The 19,872-nt window shown below is 41.7% G+C and overlaps 1 protein-coding gene across 1 annotated transcript in view; it reads right to left on the bottom strand.

The window, feature by feature from the left end:
- The window catches only part of myo1b (myosin IB), a 69,349-nt gene that overhangs the window by 24,803 nt on the left and 24,674 nt on the right, over positions 1-19,872 (bottom strand). The window contains 6 exon segments of the mRNA XM_020638415.3: positions 2,017-2,120; positions 3,172-3,270; positions 5,226-5,289; positions 7,287-7,333; positions 8,666-8,770; positions 11,574-11,668. Coding sequence (XP_020494071.1) covers positions 2,017-2,120; positions 3,172-3,270; positions 5,226-5,289; positions 7,287-7,333; positions 8,666-8,770; positions 11,574-11,668 — 514 coding nt within the window.

Raw genomic sequence — 19,872 nt, 5'->3', positions numbered from 1 at the left:
AAGCTAAAGAGCACTCTAGCTTCCTTTATAATCATTATGATAGCAGTTGTTCGACACATCTGTGATGTTTTATACCCAACGTTCCCAATTTGTGCAAACTGGAATAGTTAAATAAGAGAGGACTGATTTACTGTGCCAACCTTCTAACATTCAACTCAAGAAAGCAATCTATTGGGGCGCGCTGGTGGCGCAATGGTTAGGGCGCGCGTCCCATGTATTGAGACTCTCGTCTCGAGCGTTAGGCCCGGGTTCGCTTCCACCCGTGGCCCCCTTCCGCATGTCATTCCCCGCTCTCTCTCCCTGGTTTCCGACTCTATCCACTGTCCTCTCTCTGCATTAAAGGCACGAAAAGCCCAAAATAAATCTTAAAAAAAAAAAAAAAAGCAATCTATTCACCCCTGCTCGCTGCTGTGAGGGACAAATACTTAATGGAATATTTTAACATTTTAAACTAAATCCAAGTGCACCACACTAGTGCTACATTTGAGACAGCATCCTTTACTAACAAAGAAAAGACATTTCATTTCAAACCTTAATTTAAGCCTCAAAAATCATTGAGGTTTCCCTCACGATGTCGAGATACAAATCAAAACAAAACAAAAAAAAAGAGCACAAATAAAACAACAGAGACAGGATGATTCTGAGGAAAAACAATCGCACACTGTGGAGAAGTGGTTTGAGATCATTGTCTTAATTTGTCCAAGAGAAACAAGAGTGTCTTGAGAGTGTGTTGTAAATTACTCTACATTCCACAACTTCCACAATGAAGTTAAGCACATGAGAATATTGTGTTTAAAAACCTTACATGTCGAATGTGCTATGGCGCTGCATTACTTCCAGACTTGTTGACATTAAACTAGTATTGTTGTCGAGTCCTGTTTAAGAGAGTGTGGTCATCTTTAGGTACACCACAGACGAGGCCATGTGGAGGGCCTCATTGTTCAGTGGGAATGTCCTCTTGTGTTTCCTGTGGTGAAACGCAGCTGTGTGGGGAGCACTGTGAAAACTGAGTGTGAGAGGTGATGAGAAGCAGGATGTAGAACGTAAGGAAACCAGTCGAGTAGAATGTGGCATAACAGAGTGCAGGGACAGCCGCTTATACAGAGGCTGAGTAACCCACAAAGGAGCAGGACTGATAACAATGGAGAGCAGGAGACATGGTTTCTCTTGGACACAATATTCGACATGCCGCTGTCAGTGAGAAGGACAAGTGGTCGCCTTGAATGTGGATTTCTTTTTCAACAAAGAGGAAGCAGCTGGGTGTACCAAAGACATGCTCCTGCTACTGTTCAGTTATAAACTTTGAACTTTAGTCAAAAGCTACACATTGAACCCATAGTACTTCAGGCTTTCGTTCACTTTAAAGTTCCGGTTCAGTTCAAGGGGTCACCTGGTTTTTGCAACAGGTGGGACCGAGTCTGGTGTGGAGGCTTTTCATAATAGAGACGAGTGACTTTCAACACCCTCTTCGTTCCTTATGTTCAGGAGATAAGGAGAACCTCTCTGTGCAGGAATTAGATTAACTCTGTGTGATGCAACAACAAATGCCTCTTCAGCATCGCCTGGTCTGTGATGAGCATGTGACATTTGTTTCACCTTGTGATTTTTTTTATATGACGATCCATTTGTGATTTAGGACAGTGGTACTCAAAAGTGGGTCGCGGAGCCGTGTTGGGTGTCTGCCCAGAAAAAACAAAAAATCTGATATTTGAGTGGTGATTTATCATCAAGGAGTTGGTGGTGGGTCCTGGGGCTAGACCAGATTTAGATTTAGATTTAGCTATGCCTTATGCAAAATGGGAGGGCCTGACCTCCGGAAATATAGTTCTTGACTTCTAAACTTGATTTTTATTTAATTTTTGTTCTTAATCTAATCAGATTTAGATTTAGAAAATCAAGATAATTTTTATTCCTACCAAGAATTTAGTAGGGCTTTTTTCTTAAAAGATCAACTAGGATAAAGTCTAAATATAGGTAGAGATAGTAAGTGTGTTAATATGTGTATGTTCTACTCACTCTGACTGTCCTGAAGTTGGCCGCATCATCCAGCCCGTTGACCGCAGCAGAGTCCAGGCTCAGGTAGTTGTACTTGCTGAAGTCCCGATCCAGCTTCAGCTTCTCTGCGACACACAAACCATGTGGTTGCTATTTAACCTACATTTGTTTACAGCGTGTTGGCTAATGGAAAGTTAAACCTTATTTACATTCAATGGACGTTTTCACATGTGCAAACTCACAGCTGGGAGCTACCTGATAAGCAAAAAAAAAAAAAAAAAAGCTTGCAAAAGTGGAAACTTCAAGGACCAATCGAAATCCCTTGATGACGCAAAGGTTCGAACAGGTGACACGCATGCCAAATGTGTTCAACCTTTGCCACTCCAAACACAATTTCTCCACAGTGAAGGCTCGTACTGCTGTGAACACATTGTGAAGATCAAATGGTCGCCTTAAAAGCCCCCTTTCTAGTGGCAAAGAAATCTATTCCTCTCGTGGGCGCATGTGTCGGATTTCATTAGTGCCTGCATTAGCTACAGCTGAATCAAGCTCCTCTGATGTGCGTGCTCTAGAGTCAATGACCATTATATTGTTCTCCTGTGTTGAGGACAGAAAAAAAAACAAAAAAAACAATGCCCTCTGTCCACAGAAAAAGCAAATAGAGGGAACAGGTTTCCACGGCTGCTCTTTGTTCTCTGTGCTGTTTGTTAGGCAGGAAGGTTGGCTCATTAATGCAGCAGCCATGTGTTTTGTGCAGCTGCTAACCTGCCGGAAAATATTTATGGACGGTTTCAGCGTAAGGGACAGCATGCTGGTAACTCTGCATGTCAATTAAAGTCGAAGAAAAATTACATTTATAACATTTAAAAAGACAGAAAGAGGGGATCACAAACCCTGCGCTAGTGTTAACCACAGTCTGGGTTTTGTCACTCAAATCTAAACAATGTGGCAAAGTTGATTCATCGCTTCCTGTGAGCAGAGCATTTTCTATTCTGGGATTAGATATTATTCCGAACAAACCTACATATAGATACATTTGTTCTCAGTTTTTTCTTTAAGTATTTCAATCAGCCCATTCGTCCTCAGGTCTCTTCACTACTCAATTTTATTCTCCAGGCTATGAGAGAATAACAAAGCTTCTATTCGAGTCCCACTTCCAGCATGTTTACTACTTACTGAGCGTGTCATCCGAGGCTCCAGACAAAAGCTGATAAAAGACGTGGAAGTTCCTCTCTCCTCTTGGCTGTTTCACCACACGTGACTTCTCCAGCAGATCTAAAAGCGTAAGAAGGACAACAAAGAGGAAACAATGAAGCATGATGACGATGAGCGGTTTCCTGACAGTGGCGTTCAAAGTGTGACTTCTGCAGAGGTGTCCTTGAAACGTTAATTACAACTAACCTGCTATTGTAAGTATAACGGACATACAACATCTGTGCGGAGCTACGCAGGGTATCTGGTTGGTACCACTGGCTGCATTTAAGTCGCCATGGTGATCTAGCCAATGACGGTAATTATTTGTGCGTATAAACATACTACAGGAAGTGCACGAGGAAGAAACCAAAACGTCAGCCCTTTCTTCTGGGCTGCAGACCAAGTGCAACAGTACCTGATTAAAAGGGGAGCCATCATCTGCTCACCGCATTAGGCAGAGTATGATTTAATTAAAGGCCAACTGCATAGCTCAGCGTCTGAGGCTGCTAGAGATCCTCTTCACTGCCAGTCTGGCTGGATAATAGCATTCAATTTGGCGGCTCAGAAAACATCTTATTTTTAGACTTTTACATTACAGTGAAGAGATCATTCTGGGGTTTAAAATGTCCAAAATTTCGGCCATTTTACTTTTGGCCAAATTGCCAGTCAAAAGGAAAAGGGAGAAGAAGAAAAAAAGAACTGCTCAGGCCTTTTTTTTTCCTCTCCAATTTTTAGACATTACAAACTCTGACTCACCAGTCTGTGGGTGCTGAGAGGACAAGAGTGCCACTTTGCTCTGCATCTGCGGATACAGTGCAAACACCTACCTAGAGAGCTCCACAGAGACCTGATGTTGTCAGTGTTAGGGGGGTGGATCAGGCCAAATGAGAATATATGGCACCCACTGGCCATGAATCACATAAGTGATTCGATAAGAGCCAACACATCAATAATACAACATAGATGACTGAGTGGCTGGCGGCAGCACTCCGCAGGCTGTGCTCAAAAGACGCAGAGAGTGTAAGAAGAATTCAACTAAAGAGCAGCTTCCTCCATTTCTGCATCTTATTGAAGATTTTTTAATATATTTCTTCCCATTTCTCGTTGCTTCCATTCTCTTAATATCCTCATCCTCGGGGGACTGAAGTGACCTTTCACATTGCGTCCCGCCAAACAGTTATGTCATCCTATTATTGCTTTTTAAAGCCAAAGCTTCCCTTTTTTTTTTTTTTTTTTTTTTTTTTTTTGCTGTAAAGCCTTCTGAACAGCATATATTGCATGCTCTCTTTGCCCTCTTAGATAAACAAACACACATTAAGGCAGCAATAAGGGGACAATATCCTGTTGTGTTTTGAGACAGGGCTTTGGCTGACTGGCGGCCTAAAAAAAGAAAATAAATGGCTTCAAGATCTAACCCAAGTTGTGTGAAGCACTGAGGGCTGGAAGGATATACATCTAGGGTTATATAATAAACTGAGAGGTGCAGAGAAATCAATCCCGGATTGCCCTGTAAGAGCATCCTCATCCATCTGTCTAGCCAGCCAGCCAGCTCTGTCTGAGGCAGTCACATGTCAGTGGGTCTGCCTCACAGACGGGCCCTTGTGTTGGACTAACTGGGAACAGCAGACAGCTGTCATCTGTGTGTTGGCCATCAGCTCCCTGCTTTTGTTTCTGTGACCTCTGTCGGCGGAGGCGACGCAGACAAAACAATGTGAAGAGAGTCGAGATGAAACCGAAAAACAGATAACGCCAAAAGCTAAGGAGAGAAAGTATGTGGGTGGGTGATGAGGTGCGCTTTGTAAACTCCAGGAACACAAATCATTTAGATATCGCCAAGTGTGTGACTGACTGTGCCTCAACAACCAGCTTCTAAACTGTAGCTGGTATTTATTTATTTTTTTTAAATAGTTTTACTGTTTAATGACGTTGCTGGGAGAAATGGGGATGTTATAATAAGCAGGACAAAATGTGCTTATTGTGCTGCCCTTTAAATATACTTACAATTGCATGTACATTTACACCTCAATACTACTCACAGTTGCTGATGACCCCACCGAGAGGATCTCCTTTGAAGTCAAACTCAATGTCCATGTACTTTCCCTGCAGACACAAGTGAACAGTTAGAACTGAATGTACAGAACAGAAACAAACACATTATGCTGTGACTTGAATCCAACTTCAGCTCATGAGTTCAATTAAGTTCACAATGAGAATCTCTGTATAAACTAAGTGACTATACAGGCCCAGCGGCAGTCATTAGCTGCTAAGAAAGAACTACAACTAGCAGACTTATTTGACTTTTTTTCCCCCTCTCTGATGTATTAATAGCATTTGGTCCTCCAAAAACAAAGGCAGAGGTCTACTGGTGAGTGAGCTCCTTCTAAAGTCAAATCCACTTAGAAAAGTGAAGTGACGGCTTGATTCTTAAGTCTCGGTTAAACTGATGGAGCTCTGATAAACTGGTTCTAGTTGGACGGCCTGTGATGCTTTATCTGGAGGTTTATGCCAAGGTTACCTAAATATAAATAGATCAGGGGCATAATCCTTTATAATTCTCCCTGTTACAACTGCAAGTCCAACCACTGGCATGTACACGCATGAAGTGGTGTAGCTAGAAGATTGAAGATAGCAGGGACGGGGAAATGTAAAATTGGGAAAGTACTGGCATGTATAACCAGTTTCCATTAAACATTCAAAAAAAAAAAAAAAAAAAAACCTTTCAGTCGCTTAGCTGCAGACAGTGTTTTGCAATCAGACTTTTGGATGTACTGGAACATTCTTCAGCTAAACTGGTTTGCTTTTAGAAACATTCATGTTTAAAAAACAAATGTACATGAACAAACGTGCTAGTGTGATGCAATGAGGGAGGAAACCAAAGCGGGCTACTGGAGCGAGATGCCAGGAACTGTGTGAATGCCCTCTCGGGAAACCAAAGAGCAAAACGCAACCGTCTCTTCATCATACTGCCACTGTCTGGGATTTTTTTTTTTTTTCTGGATTCTTGTCCGTCTATGTAAAGAATCATGCAGACACTGAATCATTCTTATGATGCTATCTCTGCGTTCCATAGAGATGTGCCTTAGATTTCTTCAGTTTCCTCATTCTCACCCTTAGAGGTTGCATGGGGAATCATGAGAGCAGACTGTCTGAAGCTTTACAAACAAGCAAGTGTTTTTTTTGGGGGGGGGGGGGGGGGGGGGGGGGAAACAGAGATGGATAGAATTAAAACTCAGATAAGAGATTTGAGTTTCTCTTGGACAGGGAGGTGCTAAATAGTCAGTGTGCTTAGTGTGCACTGGCATGAGGCAACACACTGCAGCAGATGAAAAGCAGTGCAGGTTCAGAGGCCTTGCCATGTATGCCGAATGGAGAGCATTTACAAAGCCATTTAACATGGGCAAGCGTAATACATCAAGTGTGCAAGGCCTGCTGTTATCGAGTGTGAGCTGGCGTGAGGTACAGATCCAACATATGTCCTCACATAATATGTAAAAGGATGTTATTTCTGTCATTTTCATAACTCAAGTGGAACTGTCCTGTGAATCACGTTCCAACGTGCGTCATTTGCTAAGAACGAGTCTACAGGAAACATCGGCCATGACATTTTGCGAGCTTTGAAGGAAGTTTAGAAGGCAAACACCAGCAGGCCCGTGATATCCATCGAGCGGTTACAGAGGCTGTTCTGACAGCGGCACTTGGGTTTAAGACAGAATAGCTGTTATTAAAACGGATCCTGTTCAACCAATTCAAGAAGTGGAGGAGAATAAGCTACTAAAACATTGCTGATCCTGCTCGACGTTCTAGTTAATAAGAGCCAAATTTTCATTGGCGCAAGGGTGAATAAATACGTGTAAATATATCACAAGAAATCTGGAGAGGGGCACACAAGAAGGGAATGAAGGAAAACTCTGAGGCTTATTTTAAAGGCAAGAGAAAACATTGATGAAAGGGACAAATGATGCACTCGTTCAAAGAAGTTTGTATGTGAGCCTGCAAGCTGCGCATATTATCTAGCAACAAGTGTGGCTTTGTTAGGGAACAAATCAATTACAGGGAAACAAATCGAGTTGTTTATCAGTTCTGGAGAGGATACTTACAAATCTAGAAGAGTTGTCATTCCTTACTGTTTTGGCATTTCCAAAGGCTGAAAGGGAGAGAAGGAAAAAAAAACAAACATAATTTGATATGATGGCAACATTGCAACCACTGCATGATTAATGCAAATCCATCTCGTACAAAGTTAAAGTCAATGAATCAAAGCTTGTTTACAAATATTTCAAACCCCGGCAAAGTGATGCTTAACATTGTGCCTCGTTTCCAGCTAGCTGTCAATCATAAAAGGGGCCGGATGTCAGAGCCATTTGTACTGATGAGGCACCATAACTCTGCGTGGATTAGGCAAAGCACCAAGGCTTTCCAGGCTTAGGGAGGACTGAACCTTGCTGTCACAACACATTCAAATCAAAAGGGCTTCAGTATCTGCCAGCATTTTTTGATAACAAATAAAAACAAACAGGACTCTAAAAAGTCTTGTCCAGCATGATTTTTTTGGGTTTGTGAGAACATTAAACACATAAACAAGTGTGCGTATGTAGGCCATGTGCTATGTGCATACATTTTCTGAACGCCGGTTTCCAATCCAGGGCCCTCTCAATTCCCTTCTAACCACATTCCTACATTAACAAGCTATTAAATGTGTCGTGCATCAAAGTGCTACTAGCACAACTGCTTCATGGCTGATAACAGATGATTAGTGTTTAATTCTAGCAATGAGAAAGGAAGAGGAATCAGAGCAAGGCATGAAGAGGGGGCAGAGGGTGACAAAGAATGGAGCCAATAAAGATTATGAAAGAAAGCGAAGCAGAGAGTCACAGAGATGAGAGCATCAGGCAGACACGCTGTGAGTAGCACTGGAACTGTGCTCCCCTCTCCCTTCCTTTTTAGCTGAAGGCCAATTAGATCGGCAGGAGTTAAACTCTTGCAGATGTGCAGGGTTTCTGAGGCGATTCAACCCGGGCATACAGCTTCATCATTCATGGGCACTTCCTGTCCACTGCCCCCAATTAAAATACAGCTGTTCATGTGCCAGCACTGAGCTGTGGGAATAAAACACTGTGTGTGTTTGTTGGTACGTGTGTGTGTGGTGTGTGTGTGTGTGTGTGTGTGTGTGTTGAACAAGGGAGAAGCTGAGGAAATAAACAAAACAACAAAAGTCCTTTAAATACCGTGTATTGTTTTTCTTTGATTAGTTTGCTTTTTTGAGGCAGTCATAATTCACACATGAGCAGCTCACTTATAAACTTTGGGCTGTTAGCTACTGAGTTGTAATACACATTGAAAACCTGATTTTGGCAAAATAAGGATGCTTAAAAAAAAGATCTTTTAAATAGGTGTTAACATGTTGTCAGACGTGTCCTAATGCAGGATTCCAGATGTGAATTGAGACGTATCGCGAGTGTGATCGGCGCTCACTCACCCTCCAGCACTGGATTGGACTGCAGCAGCTGTTCCTTGACCTTATTAACCTCCTGGCCCTTCCCACACACCGCTGCCACGTATGACATCACCAGCTTACTGGCCTCTGGAACACACACAGACACACACAGATGAATATTAAGGTCAAAGCCTTTGCTAGACATGACTGAGGAGAAAGTGTGCTGTGCCTACACCATCTCAAAATTTCCCATTAAATCCACAGTTACCTCATCCCCCCTGACAGCCATCAGAGCAGGGTGGGGATTGTTCATTAGTCTGGGGTACATGAAGGGAGCCTCAGAATGGAGACCCACTTTGTTTAGGTAGACGATGACCTTTATTTCATCATAATCGCATCATTTAAAATGACTAATTTCACTGGGAACCAAGAGTGTGTGCTGATGAAACGTGACTGTATTTGGATTGTCGGATATGATCCCCGCTCATCCACTTTTCATGTTGGAGCTGAAATGTGGCGCGAGTGAAACGTGTTCCCGAAATGATTCTCCAAATGAGAATCGGGACACGAGCTCAAAGGCATCGTGTGCCGTCAGAAACAGACGACATGCCTTGTAGAATGACTGCTGGCATCAGGATCATCTCCCCCCGTCCAGTGAGATGACAGTGACCCAGAACTAATGATGTGTGTGTAATGTGCCAAGGAGGGATAGAAAAAAAAAGAAAAAAAAAGAAGCTTGACAGTAGTTGCTGTTTCTGACTGCTGATGAGCCTGGCATACAAACGGCTCCAGACACGCTCATACATTTTGCAATGGTAAGGGAGGTGTATGCACCGCTTAATCTTCACATTTTTATCTCCCAGGGTAGCAAAATAAAGTCTCTCAGTCTCAGATAGAACTTTGTTATGTCTGCACGCCGTGCTGGCTTCTGATGATGATGTTCGTCACAGCTCCTGACTTCTATAGAAATCATAGCATGACAAAGCACAACAAAAGCTCCAGCAACACATAAATGTCGATGACCCATATCGGTGGGGCACATTTTTGATGGCCTTATTCCACTCGACAGCTTCATGAGCAAAGAGATTATCAAAATCCAAATTTATCTCCTGTGCTAGTCTGAGCAGCTCCTTGGAGTGAGGTCTTAAAAATCCTCAGGAGGCTGAGAGGGCTCAAATAAAGGCCAGCCAATCCTGCAAAACATGATCGGACAAACTGTACTGTCCTTTCCACGGCTTGTCATCGTTCTGTTTTTATGGTTAATCTTGATAACTGGCTACTACTGGAGTGTTGACAGTGGCTTTCGTTAAAATGGTTGAGAGGCTTTTATTGCGCTTGATGTTCTTTGTCAAAAATACAAGTAAAGTTGTGATATCCGATTCTGAACTACAGCCACATATCACTTTGACAAAATGTAACAAAAAGCATGACAACATCCAACCTATACAGATAATACTTATAACAAAAGTTCAAAAGCACACAGAGGCATGTGTTTGTTATTTATAGTCCCCTCTACATTTTAATTTAATCAGAGTCATAAATCTGATTCTAATGGAAAACTTTCAATTATGAGCAGCTATCTCGTTTTGATTAATGTTCCAATTTAATCAGAATCTGGATTTATTATCGTGAATGTTAACACATACAAGGAATTAGCTGTGGTGGTGCATAACAATCAATACATATTTAGAATAGAAAAATAGAAGGCAAGTATTCGATACTCCTACTCAGGGACGTGTCCTGACTTTTTTCATTGGGTGGCCCAACTGGGGCGCTGACTTAGGATTGTTCCCCTCTGGACACGTACCTGCTACTACTTTCAATTTGATCCCATAATAAAGACTTGATGGTTCTATTTATGTCAATGTTTTTTTCAATACCTCCCAGACCTTGATTAAAGCCACATGGACAGTTACAACTAGAACATGGACACTGTGATTACAATTCACTCCAACACTTTGGTCTACAAATCCAGATGATCGTTTTCTTAGTCTGAAGCTGACAATCAAAAAGCAACGATCATCAGTCTAGGCAGTTAGTGATGCCAGCACTATAAATGATTTTGTATGTGAAAGTATATTCAATAACCGATCAAAGCTGCAATGCCGCAAGTAGCTGCACAGGAATCAATCATTTATGCGACCTCAGTGGAGAGGTCAAGATTTTACAATTCCAAGTATGAATAGGCGCTTGTATCTTCACCGGACAGGAAGATGTTTTATTGGTATATTGCAGCTGATTTCCCACAGTTTATTTATGCTCTGCCAACTCAATATGGCTTTTACCTTTGACACAGTACTGCCAACAGAGTCCAGGAAATTCCATTCCTCTTGGCTTTTTTCTGTAAGGTATGTGATACTCCTCCAGAACATGGCCACAGGATAATAAGAAAAAACAACCGAAATAAAGAACAGGGACCTGCATTCAGCTGCCTGAAGCATCAGCAGGCTGCAGTTCATATTTTTTGATCAAAGCACAGTGGGACATGTGCATTTAGTCCTCTGGACAGGGTCGAGTGAATATGGGCCCAATTCAGGAGTTTCCGTCACATTTCATGTACCAACATGACGTTTTGAAAGACCTAGCATCAAACTGCCTTTTAGAAAGGGTGATCTGATGTAAATCTGCACTGTGGCTCTTTTTCCAAAACAACCCTTATCTCACAGCTGCCTTTAAAGCACGTTTTGACTACATTTAAACCAACTTTAGTTCCAAACTACAAACAAGAGGAGATGAGCAGACAAAAAGGCACTATGCTACATTTTTAACCCTCTGGGGAGCTACTGCCTGACATCTTTGTAAAGATGTGATGCCCATTTAGAGTGTCGTTCCCTTGTCTTATTATGAAAAATACTTTCTATTCTTAATTCTCGGAGCATAGGACATAAGTGATGCATATTTACATACTAAGGAATATGTTAAAAAGGAGTAATGACGTGGTTCCACTCACCAGTTTTCCCCGCCCCACTCTCCCCTGTGATGAGGATGCATTGGTCCTTGTCCTGGTCTCTCAGTGAACTGTAGGCCTCATCTGCCAAAGCATATCTAGAAGACAAAAGAACATCATCATAAGCCTTCAACAACATGCCCTCAGTTTACATTACTTCCTTATGTTCCAGTATCCAACAAGATATTTTGGGATGTGAAGAAAACTGTGTGAAAAAAGTTCAGTGAAATGTTATGATACTTAGCCAGGCCACATGGCAGCCATTCTAATCAACGGCATGTGGCTTTAATGGAAATGAGGCCGCATCTGTAGGACAGCCACAGACGCTTTATATAGATACAGTGGCTGCTTCACATTCGTGATTTGGCTCAGATAGATGGCATACTGATCATTTCCAACTCCTTTTTGCTGAACCCAACTACTTAACTGACACTTACGAAGCACTTCCACACCAACACATAAAAGCAAGTTAAAAGCCTTGTAATCCTCATGTTAAGTCCCTGTTTACTTAGTTAAATTGTTACTCAATCCCTTGTTTTCAGTCACTATATGAAAATATAGTTATAAAGTATCACTTCAATTACACAAAGGCTGGGTCCTAAGTCAGCCAGTCAGTTTCCATTTAGAGCCGAGTGCAGCTATGACTAGTCTTAATAGTGGAGCAAAATGCCAGAGCAGGTAGCTACTGTAAGGGCTAGGCTAACCAACTGAATCTAAAAATAGAAACCAGCGGCTTCAAACTGCAGTTCAGATGACTGAAGCTCAAGAGGTTACGGGAGGAAAGTTATCAATGAAGGTTTAATTACTGTTGCTAGGATATTTTGTTTTTGCTAGCCAGTGTACAGTTAATGGAGACACTATAGCAAGGAACTACGAGCTAGGCTAATGTCGACAGAATCCCCTAAAAGAAACCAGCAGCTTCCAACTACAAACAGCAACGACAAATGAAGCTTGTGGGGTTAGAGAAGACTAATTAGAGTTTCAGTTTCTGATGCCTGTGTGTCTTTGTTGCTAGTAGATGTTAAGTTGACGGCACCAGTATAGAGACATAAGGGTATATTTCTCTGTGATGTAGGTCAGTGTGAATACGGCTACATGGTAACTTATACAAAATTAAACATTCATTGAAATAATTAAATAAAGATATTGAATGCTGGATGACTAGTCGACTAATGGCTCAAATTAATGAGTACTAGACCACTAGGAAAACCCCATTCCCTCCTGGCAGTTTCAGTTGTAATTCTGGATAACTCAATTAGAGGCTAAAATGTAAATTTCTTCTTGGTGGATTAGTGAAGGATGAAAGAGTAGGGCCTATTCCTGAAAGAAGTCTTGTCTTACATTCAAGGACAATGATACAAAGGGAAAGTGGGACAATTTTCGTCTCCGCCCCACCCTACACTAGATTCCTGAACAATACAGTAGTTGTACCTTTTATGCCGACGATACATTTTGATGGTTCGAGAGAAGGGTGTGGATGGTGTGAGGGCCAAGTCACAATGACAGTTTTTTGTTCTCGTGTGGCACAATGGCCTGTGATTTGAATGTGATACAGCCTCAAAGAAAGAAACACAGAAGGGTGAGGCTGCAGCAACACATTTTACAACTTCCATCTGGCAAGCTTGTACAGTACTTGTACAGTACTGCAATAATTATTTTCAAACTTTCTCTTTCAGCAGGACGCGAGACTGCAAATTAGCTTTCTTAAGTCTCCCTTCCCCACATACTTTGCATCTATTACTCAGGAATTTTTTGCAAAGCCACATTCGGTAATAACGGTGATTGCGCCGTATGATACACTCAAAATTGTCTTTTCTATTGAATAGTTTGAGACAAGGTGAAGTGGTTTTTAAAACTATATCATTTAAGACCACCGTGATCAACTGGGCCAGGTTAGTTGAGACTGTCTGTGCAGGGGGAGCATCACAGGGGAGAAACTTGACTAAACCTTGATCTCACTTGGGAATATCAGTGAGAACATTTTGTTTCAGGCTCTAAACCAATCCAATGCAGAAAAAAAAAAAAGAGTTGGACAATGAATCCTGACCAGCTCTACAAGGTTTCCAGGTTGGGTTTAGTCTTTCATCAAAACCATCAAAGTGTTTTCACATTTAAAGAAAAGATCAACATCTTTAAGACTAATGTTTCACATCAAATACAGAGCAAATATAGCTTGAGGTAATTTTGTAGGAATGCATCAAAATATTCCCTCCCCAGTGTCTAATTTGGTCCTTGCCTGGAGTGTAGGGGCACTCCAATTCTCCCAGGTTTAAGTAATATCATTAATCAAGTATTTAAATGCACCAAGTACTAGACTTGAATGCAGATAGGAATGTCTGACGTTCACAGATACTGACAGGTATTTTCTTAAGGCACAACCGATGGGTGCTGAAGCTGGATCTAAAAGAGGATGTTGAACTGGGATAACATTAACCTGCAGAGGCAATGCTGTCAGAATTAGGCACACTGCAGTCCAAAATATAATGTGGCACCAAACAGCCAGGTAAAAAGAAGTTTGGATGAAGTTTTATGTTATATCTAAAGGAATTGTTCAGACTGCCTTGAATGAATTTAAGTCTATACACTGAATAGTAATGCCGAATTGTCCTGCAATTTGATTATTATGGAGCCCAAATTGAGGAAAAAAAGGCTTAACATCAAGCATTCTTAGATTCAGCAGTAAATGCTTAAGGGAGCTGGGTGCAATTGGAACCAGAACTTGCAGCGTATAATCACACGCTGAACTAACACTGACCCCAAATTTGAAAAGAATCTGATTGCAAGTAAGAAGCTATGAAGGAGGGGAGCCGGAGAGAGAAGCCAAATGAATGCATTCCAGGCCACAATGCACAGTTAAATCTCAGGCTAGCTAATGGAGCTAAGGGTTCTACACTATTGCACATCTTTTTGAACCAGGGCCCAAGCAGCCCCCCCCGATCAGTCCTTCTTCCCCTAACTCTCAAGTACTGGCCCTCCACTAAAACCACCTTAGGAAAATGGAAAATCCAGAGTTTTATCATAGAAATTGCTTTTAAGTCAAACTGGTGTAGGCCTGGTAAAGACTCAGAATTATTCATGAAGCCCTGTCTTGTTTTACTTCTCTTGCTCAATTAATCAACTTTATTTGTATAACGCCAATTCATAAAAAACGTAATCTCACGACACAATCTTAGAGCAGGTAAAATACCCTACTATTTTTTATACTTATTTAGAAAAGAGCAGGTAAGATTCCTTACTTTCTGATAAATTATCTACAAATACCCAATATTAATCTGCATCTGCTAATTCCACAAGGATAAATGTCAACATTACTGATTTTTTCAAAAGAACCAGACCAGATGTAACCCATTCATTTGGTTTGTCTACCATGCTTGATCTGTGGAATCAACATTTGAATCATATCAAACATAGATAGATTGAAACTAAGAACATCCTGTCAAAACATTTTTAACAGTGCAGCTCTTTACATTTTATGGGACTGGGTTAATATATTAGCTGTTGCTGCTTCTTACAAGTAATAAATAACGCTCACAATCTGCTCAGCATGGTTGAAAACAAAAACAGAGCTACAGCGTCTGTGCTGCTGATTTACAAAGGCCATTATATGTCGTAATTAGACGGCAATCTGGGAAATTATTCTAATCTGTAATAAACAGAAAACATTGGATTTCACAGTATTCAACTGAGGGAACAAGAGGGAAACTGATCATACATTCATGTGCATATGGCTATGTTGCACAGGTATTCAATGAAATAACGGCTCAAGCTGCCAGTTGGCTCAGGCAAGAGACACTGACAGCGACATAGATTTTTGTTTTACATTAACCTTAAAAGTTAGATTTTTGGGACCCCTGTTTTCATAAAATAATGTTTCTTGTTCAGCAAAACGCAGCCTCTAAGAAATGCCCTTCCCCACAATCACTCATCACAGTCCAACCCCTGCCCTCTCTTGTTAACCATGTTTGCATGGATGAGACTTGCCACAGGACATCACGTCACTCTTGAAAAGTGCAGCGCAGCACAGCAGATGTCTGCTTTGTGAAAACAGTGCTGTTGCCTGACCTGATCCTGGCAATAAGCAAACTATCACACAATTATCCTTGCCCCAGAGGAGGCCAATGGAAGTGCGAGGGGGGGTGTACCAAAAGAGGAGTGAGGGTGCGTTAAATAGGGGGAGGGACAGACACACACAGCCAGTCCTATGAATATGAATGGCCATCACATCTGAATATGAATAGAAGTCAGCAGAAGCGAGGGGCCACACCCAAAAATGAGCAAGTGCAGATGATTCACATGTTTATATCAAAGAGAAACCCAAGCCACAATTCACTTATTTCAAAAGACAAATCTGTATTTTTATTTCCACTCATACAAGCAAGAATAACAAGGCAGAATTAGAAAGTAAATGTACCCCTGTGGCTTCAGCATCCTGCTATCATTAGGAACATGAAAGCAGAATGAACAGCAAATGTACTTCTCAAACGTGGAAGTAAAAAAACGATGATGAGGCACCAAGGTCGCCATCAAAGGAGGGAGGAAGCTGTGAGTGGGGCACTGAAATCCCGAAGGCCTCCCTGATCAGTGTGTTGAGCTGGGTGTGTGCGTGTGTGTGTGTGGGGATTAGACTGGGATAAGGTCCTGGACCGTAAGTGCTGCTTGGCACCTCCCCTTCACATCTGCCTGCAGGCTGTAATTTGGCCTTGCACGTGGCAGCGGTGAACACAAAGCCACAGTGGCATGAGGTAAGCACAAGAAAATAGTCTAGTCAGTTCTTTTTACTACAAACCTCTGGTAACTGGGGCACGGGAGGAGATGACAGGCTTTCAGTGTGTGACTGTGACCTGAATCTTAAAAAGGGTGGAGTGCTTTGAGGGCGAGTCCGAGCACTGTAAGAGTTGTGATTTTTAGATGCTAATGAAGCTGTAATGTAAGGGCTAGAGAGCAGCCCACCCAGACACAGGGAGATGATTGGATCCTCTGAGACTGTTAGCAATGTCTTTAGAGTGACATGAAGCAAATACTCCATTTTAAAACTAGAACTTTAAAAAAAGGGCTACTTTGACTATATCCTGCTACGTTTCTGTTACTTGTTTGGATGAATGTGGGGGGTTTGGGGGTCCGGTAGCATGTGATCTCAGTGTGATCGGGCTCCTCCAGAGGCCACAGGAAATCCGCCTGGGCTCTGATGGAGCAGCCAAGGAAGCTACTCTCTTCCTGATTCTTTACAACCAGGTGGAGGAGTGGGTGGGCTGTTGCAAGAAAACCCACACACACACACACACTGATTCCATACACTCGCCTGCAAGTGTGGGCGGCTTAGGGAGCAGAAACACACATGCACACAGACAAAAGGCCTTGGTTCTGACAGATGTGGCCCATCTGTGTGATAATCATGACAATGTGTTAACCTATAGCAGGTGGAAATGAGAAGATCAGCGCATAGGGGAAGAATCCAGAAAATATCTGACACAGGACCGCATTAACAGAAGCATATAGTCAACAAAGCAATCCCAATATGCACCTTGCAACAATAAAAAAAAACAAAAAAACACCTCTAACTCTGTAACTAAACCAAATTAAAAGCTCAGTGTGAAGTACAGCTGCCACACATCCCTAATTTATTCAGCACAGACTAGATGTTGCCTGAGACCTCAGCTTAATTGCTCATTGATACTCCCCTACCCTTACATCAAACTTCCAGGGGGTCCAGGGCTCTAATTTACTTTACTGCACAGCAATTTAGTGTTCCGCAGCAGGGGAAAACACAGACACAGGTTGTTTGTCTGATCCTTGGAATAGCAGGAAATAAGCCTGCAGAGTACGGTAGCAAAACATCCTCAAAGCAACACTCAAACAAAGAGTCTCTGAGCTTCTTACAGCAGGTTTTTTTTGTTTTTTTTTGTAAATCAGCAGCCTGTATATGAAAAAAGAAAAACCTGAATATTTAAATGACTCTCGATAATCAGGTGTTAAAGGAGTTGAAGAAACCGTCTGAGTCATGAGATAAATGACAGAATGATGAATGACAGAATGAGAGATGACAATGGCCTTTTTGCCTTTGGCTGGAAGACAGAAACCCACGTTCAAGGAAAAAATACTTAACCATGTGCACAGACAGGCTGATGGAAAGAGAAGAGAGAGTTTTTTTTTTGTTTTTTTAAATGGTCCAAAATGCCTCAGCTCTGTCAGGATTCAGAACTTCCTCTCCCTGCTCTCCATGTGTCAGCTGTCCATTGAGGTAGAGTTTCTGGTCACGTCAGGCTCTCAAAGAGACCCCACACTCCAGTGCAAACCCTCTTTACACTGGAGTACTGTACTTCTGACTCACTTGTGATCCGCTTTCTAAAATTAGATAAATAACTTTGCAACCCTTGAGCCCTACAAGCATCAGAACTGCCCCAGTACACTCACAAAGGCTGCATAGAAGTAAACTGTTAAACCCAATTTAGGACAAGATGGCTCGGCACGCCTTCAAAGAAGCTGAGGCCTCAGGGTGACCATGTGAGCCACTGAGCCCATTCAGACAACACACAGTCATTGTGGGTCTGACCGACGGTGTAATGTCGGTCCCACATCTGCACAAAAGTGGTGGTTGACACCCGATCCTGCCCCACACAAGGAAATGAGGAGGCCACAGACCTAGAAGTTTTGTGGAAAGGAATAAAGTTGTCAGGGAGTTCTTTTAGTAGAGCCTAAACAATCTGTTCGGAGTGCTATGACAGCTGAAAAGATGTGACGAAATGAGTTTCTCTTCTTGGACTTCTGTCTATTTATGTATCTGGTTGTATAACACTGATTTGTGCACTGCTAACATTTACCGATATTGTTGCATGCAACAATAGGTAAATGTAGACTTTGTTGCCATTTGGGTTTTATTAAAAGCATTCCAAAGAAGTGACATCACACAATCATCCTGCATTAGAGGTTTGCTGTCCAAGTTACGGTGCAGATCGACTTAAAGAAAAAAAAATGAACACACCTTTATCATAATGAAACATTGACCTTAAATGAAAGAGAGCACATAGCTCGGAGATGACAGTGATCAATCACACTTCAGGCTTTATTTATACTGATTAATAGTATTAAGGAAGTGCTAAGGTCCTTTTGCTGGTTTAACAGCACATTATCTGGATGAAAGTACAGTTCAGAGGTCAAAGAGGTGTAATATCAGGTGTGAAGTTGTGTGTTGCTGGGTTTAGCTTTAAATTTGGAGATTTAAATTAAAATAAAGTCACGTCTTAGTTTCATCAAAGATATGCCGCTATCAGGGTAGGACAATATCCTTCACAGCTAAGTGAAGTCTTGCGTGTTGTTATGCAACCTGTGTACACAGATAAAGGTTCATAATACCCATTGTTCTGACTATGAATGGAGAAAGTTAAACATGGACTTGACGGTGACTGACAAAAGAAAATCAGTCAAATATAATCTAGAAGGGAAGTAATAAATACCGGTGTAGGTCATGTTTATTCAGAGTTGGAGTCAGAGTCAGCAGGTGGATTAATTAACTTTGAAAACAGGAAAATTCATAACCTCCTGTATTAATGATTGTCATGATACCTGCTCACAGATACTGTGTGTTATAAAACTGAGCCTGGTTCATGTAGAAAAAGGAAATTTAACAACTAAAGAAGAAAGAAAGTGAACATACACAAGCATGATGATCATGGGCAAAAGCCCAGCCCAAATAGCATATATACACTATTTATTGCACTTCATATCATATTGCAATATTGGCCAATGCTTTTGCACAGAGTAATTTGCTCAAAATGTGCAGGCTGGAAGACTTATTACAAAGGTCTTAGACCAACAGTTATCCATGGACATAGTGATTTATTTATGTGGCTAGAGACAGCTATTTTAAGCTCAGAGGTTAAGCAATAACCAAAATACTGAAGGAAACTGAAGTTTTCCAATAACTTCAAGTGTCAATTTAAGTAAATGTACAAATTCAACCGGCTGATTATCCCAAAGCTCTAGGGGAGGTAGACTTCAAGAAACCAGGACTGCATGTGTGTGTGTGTGAATATTCCAGTGTGAAGCTTATATACTGAGTAGGTTTGAGAAAGCCATGTGAAAAACTAGCCATTGATTATAAATGGTGACATTATCCAGTGTAATGCATTTGCATTTTATTCTTCAGTTGGAGAGGTGGGTGGAAAAAAAAAAAAAAAGAAGGAGCACACACACTCACACTTTCCCAATCATCTCCCTCTAGGTTCAGCGAGCTCACCATTACGCCAACACACATGCTGGAGAGGAGTCACTCTGCCCACCTGAGTCAAAATGCCATTTCAACAAG

This window comes from Labrus bergylta, chromosome 13 (assembly GCF_963930695.1).
Source record: "Labrus bergylta chromosome 13, fLabBer1.1, whole genome shotgun sequence".
Classification (NCBI taxonomy): Eukaryota; Metazoa; Chordata; class Actinopteri; order Labriformes; family Labridae; genus Labrus; species Labrus bergylta.
Note: the sequence above shows the minus strand (reverse complement) of the source record. Positions and strands in the feature narration are given on the sequence as shown.